Source organism: Colobus angolensis, unplaced genomic scaffold, assembly GCF_000951035.1.
Source record: "Colobus angolensis palliatus isolate OR3802 unplaced genomic scaffold, Cang.pa_1.0 Scaffold31, whole genome shotgun sequence".
In the NCBI taxonomy this organism is placed as follows: Eukaryota; Metazoa; Chordata; class Mammalia; order Primates; family Cercopithecidae; genus Colobus; species Colobus angolensis.
The window spans coordinates 9,409,443-9,426,349 of NW_012116377.1; the positions used below are offsets into that span (position 1 = coordinate 9,409,443).

General features: G+C 37.4%; 1 protein-coding gene across 2 annotated transcripts in view; it reads left to right on the top strand.

The window, feature by feature from the left end:
- The first annotated feature begins 1,753 nt into the window (after nucleotides 1-1,753).
- The window catches only part of CCDC14 (coiled-coil domain containing 14), a 50,189-nt gene continuing 35,035 nt past the window's right edge, over nucleotides 1,754-16,907 (top strand). The window contains exons 1-7 of one of the 2 annotated variants that reach the window (XM_011950781.1): nucleotides 1,754-2,320; nucleotides 6,923-6,978; nucleotides 7,293-7,365; nucleotides 7,609-7,678; nucleotides 7,764-7,886; nucleotides 14,899-15,135; nucleotides 15,246-15,340. In XM_011950781.1, coding sequence (XP_011806171.1) covers nucleotides 2,147-2,320; nucleotides 6,923-6,978; nucleotides 7,293-7,365; nucleotides 7,609-7,678; nucleotides 7,764-7,886; nucleotides 14,899-15,135; nucleotides 15,246-15,340 — 828 coding nt within the window. In that variant the 5' untranslated portion in view covers nucleotides 1,754-2,146. The remainder of the gene's footprint in view (nucleotides 2,321-6,922; nucleotides 6,979-7,292; nucleotides 7,366-7,608; nucleotides 7,679-7,763; nucleotides 7,887-14,898; nucleotides 15,136-15,245; nucleotides 15,341-16,907) is intronic. The other variant, XM_011950782.1, reaches the window with a different exon arrangement.

Below are 16,907 nucleotides of genomic sequence, written 5' to 3' on the forward strand. Positions count from 1 at the left end.
CAAACTTCTTCCGTAAAGGCCCAGACAGTAAATATTTTAGGTTTGGCAGGCTAGATGGTCTCTATCACAAATACTTAACTTTGGCAGTTACAGTACAGATAATGTATAAACACATTAGTGTGACTGTGTTCCAACAAAACTTTACAACACTGAGATGATTTTCAGGTAAGTTTTCACATCACAAAATATCATTCTTTTGACTTAAAAAAAAAAACTACTTGGAAATGCAAAAACTGTTCTCAGGCTGTATCCAAGAATGGCAGACTGAATTTAGCCAGGGACTGTAGATTTCGGATTCCTGCTCTACACTACAGCCACGGGTCTTTGTAAAACCCCAGTCAGTTCACTGTGCCCCCTGCCTGAACTTTTACATATTCCCAATGGCCTTAGGATAATAAGCCAAATCGTGTAGCCTATGAGGACTGCATAGTCTGGCCCTACATACATTTCCATCCCCACTGTCTATACTTCAGCAGCAAGAGCCTCCCTGGGTTTCTCTTTCTCAACATCATGCTGTCTCCACATCTTTAGAATACTCTACTCTCCACTCTCTATCTAGTTCATTTGCAGATCTCAGCTCACTGCAACATTATTTACAATAGCAAATAACAAAATTAAACAGGGGGTGGGTGCATAACATTCCCAACACTAGGGAAATGAATCATGGAACACCAGGCAGCCATTTTATAACTGTAGATTAATGAGAAACAATATTGATTAGATATTAAGAGAAAACACTCATGTTAAAGTAATATCTATTATTTCATATTGCTGTAATACATTTATACATATATACGTAGGTGGAAAAAATCTTGAAGGGAATGCACCAAGCTGTTCAGAGTGATAACTCATGGGCAATGAGGTTATGGGTTATTTTTCCTTTCTGCTGATCTCTATTTTCTAAAATAAATATGTATCAAGAAAAATCAAGATGAATTTTTAAAAATCACCTTAACTAAAAAAAACCCCTGAATTTCAGGTGAATATGTTAGAAAGTTATGAAGTTACATGAGGGCTGGGGAAGTAAGGGAGAGGTTTTCACAGTTTGATCTAATTCAAAACTAAATCTGTGAAATACTCAAGTTTCCTAAAATCACTCAGGGTAAGTGTGTGATATATTGGTGGACGTATTTTAGTTCCTGGGCTTCGACATTAATGGTAACAGACTTTTAAAGGGTAGCTCTTTTCTCCATTAAAAAGAAATGAGGCTGGGCGTGGTGGCTAACCACTGTAATTCCAGCACTTTGGGAGGCCAAGACGGGCAAATCACCTGAGGTCAAGAGTTCGAGACCAGCCTAGCCAACATGGTGAAACGCTTTCTCCACTAAAAATACAAAAATTAGCCGCGTGTGGTGGCGTGCACCTGTAATACCAGCTACTAGGGAGTCTGAGGCAGGAGAATCGCTGGAACCCAGGAGGCAGAGGTTGCAGTGAACTGAGATTGCACCACTGCCCTCCTGCCTGGGTGACAGTTGAAACGGAATAAACTGAGTTATCTCTCTTCAATTTGATTTAAATCATTAACCCCAAACCCAATGCCTTAAAAACCAATGACTAAAATCCTCATTAAACTGAGTGCACATGCCAATACAAAGAATGCTGTGTCACTCTTCATCAAAAGCAATTACCTCAACACAAGAGGAGACAAGTGCGCATGGAAGTAAACCCCAAATCCCAACTAACGAACATCTGAGATCAGTGGCCATAGGGAATAATTCTGAAATTGCCATCACACTTAGGCAAAGATAACAACCCGGAGGTCTTATTTTTATAGAATATCAAGAACAAAATCATCCAAAAGGCACACGATGCCAAAATAAAAATAAAGAGCGAAAACCCAAAAAGTCGCGCGCAATTCCTTCTGAAACCTATCCGCCTCCTACCCTTGTCCCTTCCTCTGGTGCTGGCGGGTTCTCGCCCGTTTCCCCCACCGCAAGCCCTGGAACCGCGCCGCTTAACTCTTTTCTTGGCGACCCCGCCCCGGCCCCGCCCCAGCCATGCCTAGGCCCCGCCCCGTCCGCCGTCTATTGGCTTCTCCTACCCCCTGCCGGTGGGTGACGAGCCGGGAAGCGGGCGGGATCTATTGCGCACGCCCAAGGCGCTGGGCCTGGAGCAGGAGAAAGGGAGTGGAGGCGAGTCGCAGACTATGAAGCGCGGCGTTCGGCGGGATCCTTTCCGGAAGCGGAAGTTCGGCGGGCGGGCCAAGAAGGTCCGGGAGCCCACGGCGGTTAATTCTTTTTACCGTGAGGCTTCACTTCCTTCGGTCTGGGCTTCTCTGAGGCTGCGAGAGATGGTCAGGTCCGGATCTCGACCGGGCCAGGTGAGGGCTGAGGACCTGAGGAGTCCACTGTGGGGATGGCTCGAGGGACAGGGGGATTTTCGGGCCAGGGACTTGTAAAACTCTGCTCGAGAAAAGACAAAGACAATGAGGCGACATTAAAGTGCTGGGACAGAGGTGCAAGGAACACCTAATCTTCCCGTCGTAACTAACACACCCGCTCGGTCTCTCGATGTGTTTCTGTTTAAATCATCGTAGCCCGCCGACTTTGGGGTAAGACCGGGGTTCGAATCCCAGCCTTCGCCGCTGGCTCGAGTGACTTAAGCTTTCCTAGCTTCAGTCACCTGCAGATTGAGAGTCTACTAGTTTTTACTTCTCAGAAGTTTCTATTCCTTAGCTGCAAAATAGGCAGAAATAAGCATAAAATCCTGTCTCAAAAAATTGAGAAGGTTAAATCAGAGAACCCGGTAAAAACATCGATCACACAGTTGGTAGACATACATTTAGTTCCCTTAAAAACTCGTAGTTTGCCACCATCTTGATAACAGCAGCTAACATTTAGATAGGACTTATGTGGTAGATACTACTCTAAGTTATGTATTACATAAAATAACTCATTTCATAGTCACAATATCCTTATGAGGTAAGTACTATTATCCCTATTTTATATATGAGGAAATCGAGGGCTGGAGGGTTCAAATAACTTAGCAGTTACACAGCTGTGGAAACAAGAATCAGACTCACAAAGCTGATGCCAGAGTCCATTCGTCTTTTAAACATTTTACTTAGTAGATGTGTGACTTTGAACAAACTTTTCTGAAGTTTAGGTTCCCACCTCACAGAAATAATGACAACTCACAGGGTATGGATTAAGTGGAAATGAAAGACCTTAGTACACTCCAAGTCATTCTACAAAGGCAGTTTTATCTTGTACTTGTTGGTAGGATAGATGACTACTAAGAAATGCTTGTATGTTTCTCAAATAGCAAAATTAAAAGTTTAGTGATAATAACCCATTAGAAGTAAGTGTAAAATAAAGCAAACTGATTCTCCTGTATTGTGATTAGGACACTCCTTTTGGAGAGCAGCTTTGCAGTTTGTATCAAGGGTTATTAAATTACTAATAACCTTTCACCAAATAATTTTCCTTTTAATCCAAAATATGAAAAGGCCGTTTTCAATAGATAGGCTTATTCCAGGTTTGTTTTCTTAATTGTGAAAAATAGGAAGAAAACCAAGACCATGTTATATTACTTCCACTGAAGGAAATATTATACAACCATTAAAAATTTCTGAATATGAAAAAGATTTAAAAGTAGAAAACACAGGATTTAAAATTGCAAATATCTAGTTATGACTAAGTAAAAAATGCATATAAAAAAAGATTGGAAGCCCCGATAGCAAAGAACACATCTAGTACCTAGATCTTGGTTTCCAAGTACCACTGTCCACTAAGGAGTCATGGCTTTTTGGAGAAATGACCAACTCCAGGGCTGAGCAGGGGAATTAGAAGAAGAACGTGGATACATCAAACTAAAAAGCTTCTTCACAGTACAGGAAATGATTAATGGAGGGAAAAGGCAGTCTACAGAATGGGAGAAAATATTTCCAAGCCATGTGTCTGATAAATAATCCAAAATACACATAAGGAATTTCTATAACTCAAAAGCAGAACAACAGATAACCTAGTTAAAAAATGAAAAAAGGATTTGAATAGACATTTCTCCAAAGAAGATGTACAGATGGCCAACAGGTATATGTAAAGATGCTCAACATCACTGATCATCAAGGAAATGCAAATTAAAACCACAATGAGCTATCACCTAACACCTGTTAGGATGACTTATTAAAAAAAAATAAGTATTGGCAAGGATTTGGAAGAATTGGAATCCTTGTACACCGTCAATGGGAATGTAAAATGCTATAGCCGCTTTGGAAAACAATATGGAGATTCCTCACCAAATTAAAAATAGAACTATATCACCCAGCAATTCTACTTCTGGCAATTTATCCAAAAGAATTGAAATCAGGATATAGAAGAGATATTTGCACTCTCGTGTTCATTGCAGCACTATTCACAATAGCCAAAATGTCAACCCGAAAGTCTATCTACAGATGAATAGATAAAGAAAATATGGTATATACATAAAATGGACTATTATTCAACCTTTAAAAAGAAGAAACTAGCTGTCATATGCACCAACAGAGACGAACCTTGAAGACATTATGCTAAGTGAAATAAGCTAGTCACAGAAGGACAAATATTGCATGATTTTACTTATATAAAGTATCTAAAATAGTTAAAACTCATAGAAACAGAATGTGAGCGTGGATTGGGCATGAACCAGAGGGATTTTTTGTTTGTTTGTTTTTTTGTAAAGAGCAGTATTGGGATAATTGGCAACTTGCGAATAAGGTCTGAACATTAGATCCTAATTCTGTATCCATGTTAATTTCCTGGTTTTGATAATTATACTATGGTTATATTAGAGAATGGCCTTGTTTTTAGGAAATATTTAGGAGTAAAGAAGTATTATATCTGCAACTTTATTTTTTATTTTTTATTTTTTTTGAGGCGGAGTCTCACTCTGTCGCCCGGACTGGAGGCAGTGGCCGGATCTCAGCTCACTGCAAGCTCTGCCTCCTGGGTTTACGCCATTCTCCTGCCTCAGCCTCCCGAGTAGCTGGGACTACAGGCGCCCGCCACCTCGCCCGGCTAGTTTTTGTATTTTTAGAAGAGACGGGGTTTCACCGTGTTAGCCAGGATGGTCTCGATCTCCTGACCTCGTGATCCGCCCGTCTCGGCCTCCCAAAGTGCTGGGATTACAGGCTTGAGCCACCGCGCCCGGCCTATATCTGCAACTTTAATGGTTCAGGCAGAAAATAATGCTGTGTATATATGTTGAGAGAGAATATGGAAAACGTCAAGGGTCACAGAATCTGAAGCATATATAGGACTTCTTTGTACTATTATTTCATAGTAGAAACTACAAAAAGAAATTTGAAAGGAATTGTTCCAATATGATAGTTACTGTTTCAAGGTGCTTTTATCATGGGTAATTTTCTTTACTAGATTTTCTGTAATATAGCCTTGTGTATATTTTTTGGAGAAACACCATATATAACCTTACAGTTATACCAGACATGTACCTCAGACAGTGTACTTTAAAAAAAAAATTTTTTTTTGAAAGAATAATTGTGGTAGTTGTTTTTGGACTCGATCCAGGGTACAGTATTACAGTGTCATGGCTTGGATTTGTTATTATGATTCCAGCCAGGACATCGACATAGATACACCAAAGGGAAAGACCCTGAGAGTGTGACACAGAGACCAGTGGAGTGATGTTCTCACTGCTGGCTTCATGACCCTCCATCATATTCCAAGTTATCTCAAGAAATATAATTCTTACCAACCCAGTTTTTAAAAAAATGTATTCTCAGTGACAGAAGGATGGAGCACATATTCAAGCATATAATAGAATGCCATGTAACTCCAGAAAGTTTGGTAGTAACTGCTCAAAGCTATCTTGAGATGAAATATGTAAATATGTCAAGATAAATTGTAAATGAAACTGCCAACAGTGACTACATCTGGAGGGTGGAACGAGGAGGGAGTCGGGGACTTTCTTATATCTATTTAAAATTATTTTGAATAGAGATTATATTTATCTGATATAAAGTTATTAAGATATAAAATAGTATACCGTGGAAAGTGTCCCTTCTCGCTCTGTCCCCCAGATACTCAGTTTCCCTCCCCGGAGGCATCCATGATTAACTGTTTCTGGCATAACTCCCAAGATACTGGATGCATGTAAAAACAAATGCTTATTTTTTTCCTCTTTTTCTACACAAAATGTCCATTATGTCACTTTTAAAACAAAAGAATTTAAGAAAACAACAGTGGTATATGAATTTAAAAAGTAAGATTAAGACAATGAGATGTAGATAAAGAGAAAGTTCTTGCTGGTCTAATCAGGCATTCCAAAGAATGTGCATAAAAGGAAGCAGAGTTAAAAACTCTGTTCTGTATCTTGAATTAACTTGTATGTTTCAAAGAATTTGGGAATATAGAACATATTTTGGGATAAGTATAGTCTGAACTTAGTGTAGTAGTTAATTCTGGTTTAAAGTAATATCTCAATTTCCTTTTTACCTTAAACAGACTTAAGGAACAAATATATATGTTGTTTGCTTGACGTTTTACATAAAAGAAATTTAATATATGAATTAAATTGTAATTGTGGATTTTTAGGATAGATCACATTAATTAAAACAGTGAATAATATGGTACATACAATGGAATATTATTTGACCTCAAAAAGGAAGAAAAATTTTGACACATGCTACAATATAGATGAAGCGTGAAGACATTATACTAAGGGAAATAAGCCAGGCACAAAAGGACAAATATTGTATTATTCCAGTTATATGAAGTTTCTAGAGTAGTCAAATTCATAGAAGCTAGGATGGTAGTTGTTAGGGTCAGGGGGAAGAGGGGATGGCAAGGTATTGTTTGATGGGTACGAAGTTTCAGTTTGAGAAAATGAATAAAAGAAAAAAATGACATTAAATTTTGTCACGATAGCATATGGAAAATATAATAGAAAAATATTTGTTTATCTGCTATAATATATTATGTCATAGGTGTTATCTTCAGGAAGGCACACTGGACCTGCTAAATTAACAAATGGAAAGAAAGCGTAAGTACTTATGAAGACGTTTACAACTTCAGATTTCAAGATGTTTTTCAGGTCTTTGGGCTGGATGACATGTCATCTACCCCAGAAAATTAGGTGGGCCTCTACTATCACAAGCTCTGGGGAACACCTTTTTATATCTACCCATGTTAATCATTTTAGTATTTAACAGTCTTTCTAATCTTCAAAATGTGTTTATAAATTCGTCTTGTACATGGTTGAACAAGCTTTCTTGTCTTTGCTGGAAAGAAGATGACTACTTAGTAATGTATTTTGGGGAAAATATTTGTAAAAATATTAATGAGCTTGTTTTCCAGGACCTATTTAAGAAAAATATCACGTTTTAATGCAGATTCTGGCTATTCCATCCGTTCTGATTCGGAAAGTCAGGTAAGATTGAATGGATACAATACACACTATTTTAATTAGTTTTCAGATAGTAGCTAAAAAGTAGGAATAAAATGCAAAGTATTAATTGCTCTAAGGAAGTATGAAGTCTGTTGCTTTAAAACATCTTTTCTACCAATAATAAATTGTTTGTAAATAAACAAATTTTCAAACTACATAATATATATTTTTTCCTACATTAACAGTTATATACAAATGTATTCTAAATGACTTTATTCCTTACAGGCGGAAACTGTACATGGGCTTGATGGCTGTGCTTCTTTGCTGAGGGACATTTTGAGAAATGAAGATTCAGGTTTATTTTTTAAAATTCTTTGCTGAACACCTTATCTCAATTAAGTCATTATTTTGATGTTAACACATTTTTGTTTTATTAATAGGTTCAGAAACAGCATATTTAGAAAACAGATCTAATTCTAGACCTTTAGAAGGCAAAAGATATGGATCAAAAAAGAAAAGATGTGAAAAACATACTATTCCTTTGGTAGTCCAGAAAGAAACATGTAAGCCTTTTTTCTCTTAGTTATTTAAAGATAATCCTTAATTGTGGGTATTTTGATCAATTATCAGGATTATACAGTTGACTTTCATTTTAATAATCAGTATTGGTTAGGTTTATGTGTGCTTATGCCTTTCTGTATTCAGCTTCTAATCACTGAGTAGTCCACTTTGCTTGCTATCATTTTCTCAAGAAGAAAACTAGAAAAAGAGACTGTCTGAGTTTTGTAGGAGAAAAAGTTCAAATTCAGAATGACATTTGCGAGGTATATAGTTATCTTAATTTTCCCTGCCACTCATTTTCATAGATAATCATAAATTGGTTGTATTTCAGGTATATACTTCTAGTAGTTGCTTTAAGATTATTTTATATATAGATATAGATACAGATATAGATATAGATATAGATATATCCTAAGTTAGTCAAGCCGAACTTGTCAAGCTGCACAGTTAGGATACATGGTACATAAGGAGGTAAAATTGGATCAGTAAGGAAAGAGAGCCTGCTGCTGATTGATGGTGAATATAGCCAAGGGTACTTTACATCCTCACGGCTAACTTTTCCTAGTTTAGAACAAGAAAGTTTTGGTTATGTTTTCCCTTGGAGGCCTAGAGAACAAGATAGCCCAAAATGAAGATGAAAAAGTCCACAATGAGAATTCAGATGGATGAGAATTAGACTAGCCAGTTCTATAGTTCAGGTGGGCCAGAAATGTCAGCACTGTAGTGCATGCTTAGATTCAGCTTGGGCAAGGAATGAAGTTTAGAAAGTCTTATAGGGCAGTATCCCTATATATTAAGAGATCAGGATTTAGGCAAGGAGGCTGAGAAAGTGTCAGTAGAGCATTCATGGGACTAGAGGTTGATGTTTCAGATAGTCCCGAGGTAGAGAACTAACAATAGCCTTTACTGGAGGCCAGTAACAATAGCCTTATATTATCATGACCTGTACTATTCAAGATGGTAGCCACTGGCCACATGTGGCTATTCAGGACTTGAAATATGACTAGTACGACCAAGGAATTGAATTTTTAATGTTATTTAATTTAAATTAATTTAAAATTAAATTTGAAAACTGTAATTGATCCAGTTATTATAAAACTTTTAAGTATGTTTGGAATAACTTGGACATGTGAACCTACCTTTTCAAGTGTAAATTTTATTAAATCTAAATATAGACCAAGTATTTCTGATGAGAATTTAGCATCTAGATTGTGCTTTATGTAAAATATATGCTAGATTTAGAAGATTTAATATAAAATTTCAGTTATTATACACTGAAATGTTAATATTTTGGATATATTGATTTAAATAAATATGAAAAGTAATTTTACCTATTTTATGTAGTTACTGGAAATTTTAAATTACATATATGGTTTGCATTATATTTCTATTGGATAGCATTGGTCTAAGCTCAGCACACTACAGCCAGTTTTTTAAGTAATGTTTAGTTATTTTATTTTGTAAATAAGATTTTACTAGAATGCAGCCAAGCTAATTTATTAATGTGTTTTTATTAGCTGTTTTTGTCCTGCAGTGGCAGAGTTGAGTAGTTGTGACAGAGATCATCTGGCCTGCTAAACCTAAAATATTTATTTGACCTTTTAAGAAAAAGAGTGCTAAACCCTGGCCTTAACTCTTAAAGCAGAAGTCTTTTTATTGGGGCGCAATTGAGAAAGAAAGGAGTGGTAGCACCTGTTCCTCCAGTCTCCTACTTTTTGTCTGTAGGCAGGTTATTTCTTATCCAGGGCACCTTTCCTCAAGCAACTATTTGCGATATATGTGACTGACAATGGGTGTCACGGTATCAACTTATTGGATCTTGACTTAACTGCTTTTGTCAGTCAGAGTTCCAACGAGAAACAGATGGCAACACTCAAATTGAGGTAATTCGAGGAGGATTTATGTTTATTTACAAAGGGACTCATAAAGATATGAGTAGAGTATAGGAAAACCACAGATTTTGCCTACTTGGTCGCACGAGCCTAGTGCTAGCAGCAGCAGCGGCAGAGCTGTTACCATCTCTAGACCATAAGGGATTAGGAGAGAGAAAGGTTACTGGATCTAGAAAGAGATACTGTTTGTAGAATATGCTACCTTGAGAAGAGCAGTGAGCTTCATTGAAAGGACGAAGTCAGCCCAAGGTGGCCTCATAGAAAGGGAGCAGGAATAAATGTATATTCTGACTTCATGCTTCTTCCTTTCCTTGATATGCCAAGACTCCCATTGGATTAAACCCAACTGAAGCCCTACTGATGTATATCAGGTCTGGATTTGACTCTTATCGTGCTAGTAATCTTGTCTTATTGTGTCATGGATGCTAGCAGAAGACAAGACTACTGGGTCAGAGACAAAGGACTTTATTACTCACAGCACAGGAAGCAGTATGTGCATCAGCATATTGTGTTGGTTCTTATTCACCCTAGTTCCTGTTGGGGTGATACGGTGGACCCATATGGATGCACAGGTTTAGGTTGCAGCTGAGGAACACTGAGCTTGGGGAATCGGTCACTTTGATAGTAAGCAGTAATCAAGCCTGTGCTTGTCCCAGAGGGAAACCTTACCTCATCCTTCAAGGTTGCTTACTGCAAACACAACCCTGAGAAGTGGCCCAGGTAAGGAGTTTAGGTCAAAGCCTTGTTTTTTTGGTATATACAGCAAGACTTATTGAAGGAGTGTCTCTTTGCAGCCCATATAGATCAGCATTCCAGGGAGAGCAGGGTGAAGACCAGTAGAGGTGGATTTGGATTGGCAGATGGAAGATTCTGGCTTTCTGGGTCCATAGCATTAAATTCTTATTTGGATTACAGCCGCATCAGCAGTTCTGGCCTGTAATCAGGTTGCAATATTCCTATTGTTCTTTCTCCTATATTTTCTTAATCAGAAGGAAGGACCTATTTCCACAGGGCAATCTTCTTTAGGGTTGCAGTATTAGAAATTAGTTCCTAATTGTGTGTGTGTGTGGTTGGCAGCTGTTAACCAATAATACAAGATTTTGCTGTGTTACCACAATGCTCAACAATACACAAAATCCAAGCTCACCACTTGTTCTGTTTACCATCTCTTTCCAAATGAGGTAATCATAAAGAACTTTAAGCAATCTATTACAGCATGTTAACTAGTATCCATGTATTATTTTACTTTTAACACACATTATCTTGCTATTTTGTGTTAACTGTCTTCTGGGGAATGGCCCCCTCATGTACTTTCTATCTGGGACCTACCCAATCATTGAATGCCTATGGAGTCAGGTAAGCACACCATGATGCATTCTGGGAGTAAGGAGGCAGAGAAACCCTTCCAGAATTGTATTGAGCTTTTTTGAGAGTGCTTCAGGCGTTAAATAAAATATGTATTTTTTAAATAAGGAGCTTTTACATGTGATAACTGTGTTGAATACTTTCATGATTTTGCTTTTAGTAACATATATTGCTGTCTTCATGTTGGTGAGCTAAACCAACCACAGGAAAAAATCCTTTGAGCATTGATTGCCCCTCATAAAGGCCAGATGTTCTCACATATTTCAAATGATAGTAGGCATTCAGTGGCTCTTACCTGCACTGGATGTGTGTTCTATATCCAAGTGGCAGGAATAACTTCCTGTCAGACAATGCTTGCACAGCAGCTAGACTTCAGGGACTAAAAAAGTTTTGTGGGCCGGGCGCGGTGGCTCAAGCCTGTAATCCCAGCACTTTGGGAGGCCAAGACGGGCGAATCACAAGGTAGGAGATCGAGACCATCCTGGCTAACATGGTGAAACTCCGTCTCTACTAAAAAATACAAAAAACTAGCTGGGCGAGGTGGCAGACGCCTGTAGTCCCAGCTACTTGGGAGGCTGAGGCGAGAGAATGGCGTGAACCCGGGAGGCAGCGGAGCTTGCAGTGAGCTGAGATCCGGCCACTGCACTCCAGCCCAGGCAACACAGTGAGACTCCGTCTCAAAAAAAAAAAAAAAGTTTTGTGGATTGAGTAAATGAATACATTCCTTTCGTGAATTTTAGTTATCACCTGATATCACTTGAACATATTGCCACACCAATAGCTAAAATTTTCATGTAGCGTGTGCTGGTGTAATTAACAAGAGCAAGAAAATATACTTCATTTGTATTTGTGTAATAACAGACTCATTTGGTCATTAGTTTTATTTTAAAATTGTGTAGTAGTTATATAACTGCAGTCTTTCCCTTATGGTTTCTAACTTGGATTGTTTGCTTTAAGACTTCATATTGTTAAGTAAAGTTACTCAACATTATCAGTAGAGTTTTGTGTGGACTGAGTTTATAAAGGAGCAAAAGAAGTCATTTTAGTTCTAAGGCTTTGATTTTTAAGAAATAGGTTGGAATTTATTAATTTATGTTAGTTGGTGACATCTGCTGGCTGAGGCATAATGTAGCTCAGCTTTATTAGAGACCGTGAAAACCACGCCTTGAAAAGAAGGTAAATAAGAGCCTGATGCTGTGACCTGTGTGTGAAATCTGAGAATTCCTCAAACTAGCCAATTCTTAAGGACCAAAGGAAATCCAAGAGCAGAAGGAAAGACCCAGGAATCAAGAGGAAAGGACTTGTGGTATGCTAGATGGTCATGGGCTATGATGTCGCCCTCTATCATTTTAGATTTCAAAGTTAAAATATTTTAGAGGGCTTTTCCATTTGATTTATTATAAAATTACATTTCCAATAAGAAATAGTATTTGCTTTATAGAAGTTTATTAACCAGTTTTGCTTGAGCTGATCTGTTCAGATAGTGAAGGTAACTCTTACTATTGATTTTAATCATCTCATAGGGGACATGTTCAGAGGTTTATTACTGACATCAGATAGCATGATTTATGAATATGATATATTTGCTTGTCTATTGTAAGAGTGCAGCTGTTTGGTGATATTTAACATTGAGTTTTTACTGTGTGTTAGACATTGATTTAAGAAATTTACAAGTGTTACTTCATTTACATCTCACAATAATCTTATAAAGTAGGCATTACTACAATTTTTCTGATGAAGAAAAAGAGGTCAAGAGAAGTTAATTTGCCCAAGGTTACTCAGCTAATAAGTGTTAAAGCTTGTATTTAGGTCTGGAAAGTACATTCATAGGAATAGATCATCTCAAAAGGAAACATACCCCAAGTCAAAAGGGAAGCATCTGATATCTTCAGCCATTTTCATAGTCAAATATTAAGTATTTTTCTTTAAATTTTTTTTCTATTTTCACTGGTTATAGTATTTAATCTGCCTTTAACTTTTTCTGTTTTTGTTTTTGCATGGAAGTTTTATGCTTTTAGTAATGTTTTTATTTTCAATAAACTGTATATTTGAGGGATTCTCTAGTTTTAAATTTTTAATTATTTTGTTTTTTAAAAACATAAGGAATACTTGTCATAACTAATTTTAAGTTACATAAATCTCAATAAATTTTTGCATATGTATACACCCCTGTAGCCACCACCTAGATCAAGATACAGAAAATTTTTAGCACCTTGCGAGGCTCCCTCCCTGTCAGTACCCTCACCATCACCTAGACCCTCATCCCTCTGTAACCATTTTCCTGACTTCTATTTCCATTTGTGACTTTTACCTGTGTGAGGACTTCTCTAAATGTGATTGAACACTATGCGCCCTTGTGTTTGACTACTTTCACTCAGCCTGATGTGTATTAAACATCCAGGTAGTTGTATATATCAGTACTTTGTTGTTTTTTTAATGCTATATAGTATTCCAGTCTGTGAGTATACCACGGTTTATCCATTTCTGCTATTCATGGCTATTTGGTGTTTTCAGCTTTGGGCTACTGCAAATCAAGCTGCTGTGCACAATCTTGTACATGTCTTTTAGTAGACATAAGCACTCATTTCTATTGGTGTATACTTAGGAGTGGAATTGTTATGTCATAGATATATGTATGTTTAGCTTTGGTAGATGCGACAATTAGCCATATGTTTTGCTAAATTTGTTTTGTATACTGATAACCTATGATTTACCAGAATATTCTCATTTCTGTTAATAGTGTTTTAAAAAAACATTTGGGAAGGGGATTTAATTAGGGAAATAGATTTCAGATTGTTATACCAATCTATAGGTAGTGCTATGTAGAAAACTTTGTTATTTTTTACTTATTACTTTGTTAATACTTTGTTAATTCTACCTTGTTCATAGACTAATACTAGGCTCTGTAAGACAAAATAATGAAGTACAGCCCTGCTTAAAGAAACTTACGGTTTAGTCAGAAAGGCAGGAGGATGAAAGATAAGCAATATAAGGCAGTGTGTCAGTGGCATGTGATTTGTATAGACAGTATGTGCTCTGGGGTGGTGAAGAGTAGTCACTAGACTGGAATGATTGGATTGCAAAAGCCTTCATGGAAGAAGGAAACTCAGATGAGCCTTGGTGAGTGGTTAGAATTGGATTAGAAGGAATGGTTCATCATGAACAATGTTATTGGAAGGTGAGAAAAGCTTGTTGGGTAACTAAGTTGGCCTGGCTGAAATGAAAAATTTGAATTGGGGGTGATGGGACGGTAGTTGGAAAAGTAGGTTGTGGTCAAGCTTTGGAAAACTTTAAATGCCAGGCTAAGATTTTGTTTGTTTGATTGGTTTTGTTTTGTTTTTGAGGACCCAAAGCATCAGAATTGTACAAACGATTCTCTTTCCTATTCCATTTTCCCTTGACAATATGAACTGACAAGGAACAAGGTGAAGGAGTTTGACTGGACTTTAGGGATAATATAACTCCCTTAAAAGAAGTGTTAAAATTGAAGGAGAGATTTTACACATGGCAAGTAGCATAAAAAAATGGGAATTGTAAGAATTAGTATAGATGATTTTTGACTGGGGAAACTTAAAACACTAATTACTTTCAGAAAGAATTTGAGGTGATTTTCTTTACTGGGGGTGATAGTGGTAAAGCCCTTCTATGAAGTATGTGATGAATTGTACTACTTCTGAGAGCTCTTTCTTTTAAAATCTTATGGTAAGAATTTTTGAAGAATCATATGTCAAGAACTTTTTTTCTTCTTCCACATTAGCATCTTCAGATAATAAGAAACAGATACCTAATGAAGCTTCTGCTAGAAGTGAAAGAGACACATCAGACCTAGAACAAAACTGGTCATTGCAAGATCATTATAGAATGTATTCACCCATAATATACCAAGCCCTCTGTGAACATGTGCAGACTCAGATGTCACTGATGAATGACTTGACTTCAAAGAACATCCCTAATGGAATTCCTGCTATACCATGCCATGCTTTATCTCATGCTGGTGAGTATGAATGCTGTTTAAAAATCATGAGTGTAAGTTCTAATTAAATTGCTTGGTTATTGTATAAAAAGTAGGATATGTGATTAATTTTTTCTCCCTCTTACTTATAGAATCTCAGGCAACTCCTCATTCTAGTTATGGCTTATGTACCTCCACCCCAGTCTGGTCACCTCAGCGGCCACCCTGCCCTCCACAGGTTCATTCTGTGCGTACAGTTTGTATACTACATAAGTAACTATTCACTTATAGCAGTCATTGAGGAAGGACTGTTGAATTTATTGATTGTAACTTAATGCACTAGGATTTAAAGATCAGTTTTTTGTTTTTGTTTTTGTTTTGCTATAAAAGTTTTACCTATTTATGGCCAGGCACTGTGGCTCATGCCTGTAATCCCAGCCCTTTGGAGGCCGAGGTGGGTAGATCACGAGGTCTGGAGTTCAACATCAGTGTGGCCAACATGGTGAAACTCCATCTCTACTGAAAATACAAAAATTAGCTGGGTATAGTGGCACATGCCTGTAATCCCAGCTACTTGGGAGGCTGAGGCAGGAGAATTACTTGAACCGGGACCCAGGAGGGGGAGTTAGCAGTGAGTGAGATCGTGCTACTGCACTCCAGTCTGGGCTACAGAGTGAAACACTGTCTCAAAAAAAGAAAGAAAAGTTTTACCTATGTATTAATGACAATAATGAAGGAGAAAGAGGGAAAGAGATCGTTAGAGGGAAAGAGATCAGTAGGGGGAAAAAAAATCAACCATACTGACCACCCAAGTACAACTGCTTTTAACACCCTGATAGAGTTCTTTCCAATCGTTTAATCATCTGTACAGGTTTTAATTTCTGGTTTGTATTTGTTAACTTTGCTTTCCTTTTAAAATAAAGTTATAAGTAAACTTTATGCAGGCTTATATACTGCTTCTTTCACTTAATACTTTATTGAAAATATGTTTATTAATATATACCCTTTGTGAATTTTTAATAACTTGTTAATACTGTATTTTGTGGATATACCATAGTCTATGTAACTACTATATGGTTAGGAGTAGTAACTTGTATTTAGTAGTATTTGAGTAATACTTGAGTTTGTTATAATTAGTATTTTTATTAATAGGCAAGTTTCTAATATCAGAAACTTACTAATATTTTTAGCTTCAAAGTAAGTAAGTTGGATTTTTTTCCTCAGTACAATAAAGATTCTTGTTTTTTAAAGCTTAGTTTACCCTGTAATTTGGGAGCATTACAAGGCCATGACTAAAATAGACTGTTTACAAATACCACAGATGGTTTAAAAGCATCAAAAATAGAGGCCGGGCGCAGTGGCTCAAGCCTGTAATCCCAGCACTTTGGGAGGCCGAGACGGGCGGATCACGAGGTCAGGAGATCGAGACCATCCTGGCGAACACGGTGAAACCCCGTCTCTACCAAAAAAATACAAAAAAAACTAGCCGGGCGAGTTGGTGGCGCCTGTAGTCCCAGCTACTCGGGAGGCTGAGGCAGGAGAATGGCGTGAACCCGGGGGTGCGGAGCTTGCAGTGAGCTGAGATCCGGCCACTGTACTCCAGCCTGGGCCACAGAGCGAGACTCCGTCTCAAAAAAAAAAAAAAAAAAAAAAATCAAAAATTAGTCCACTTTGGGAAATTACATCATAAGAAAATAAGTTCAAACATACAAAAAGCTGTTGCACAAACATATTTACAGAAATGTTTCAGCAGTGAAAAACTGGCTGTTACTTAAATGTCTAACCGTATGGGAGTAGTTACAGAGACTACAGTA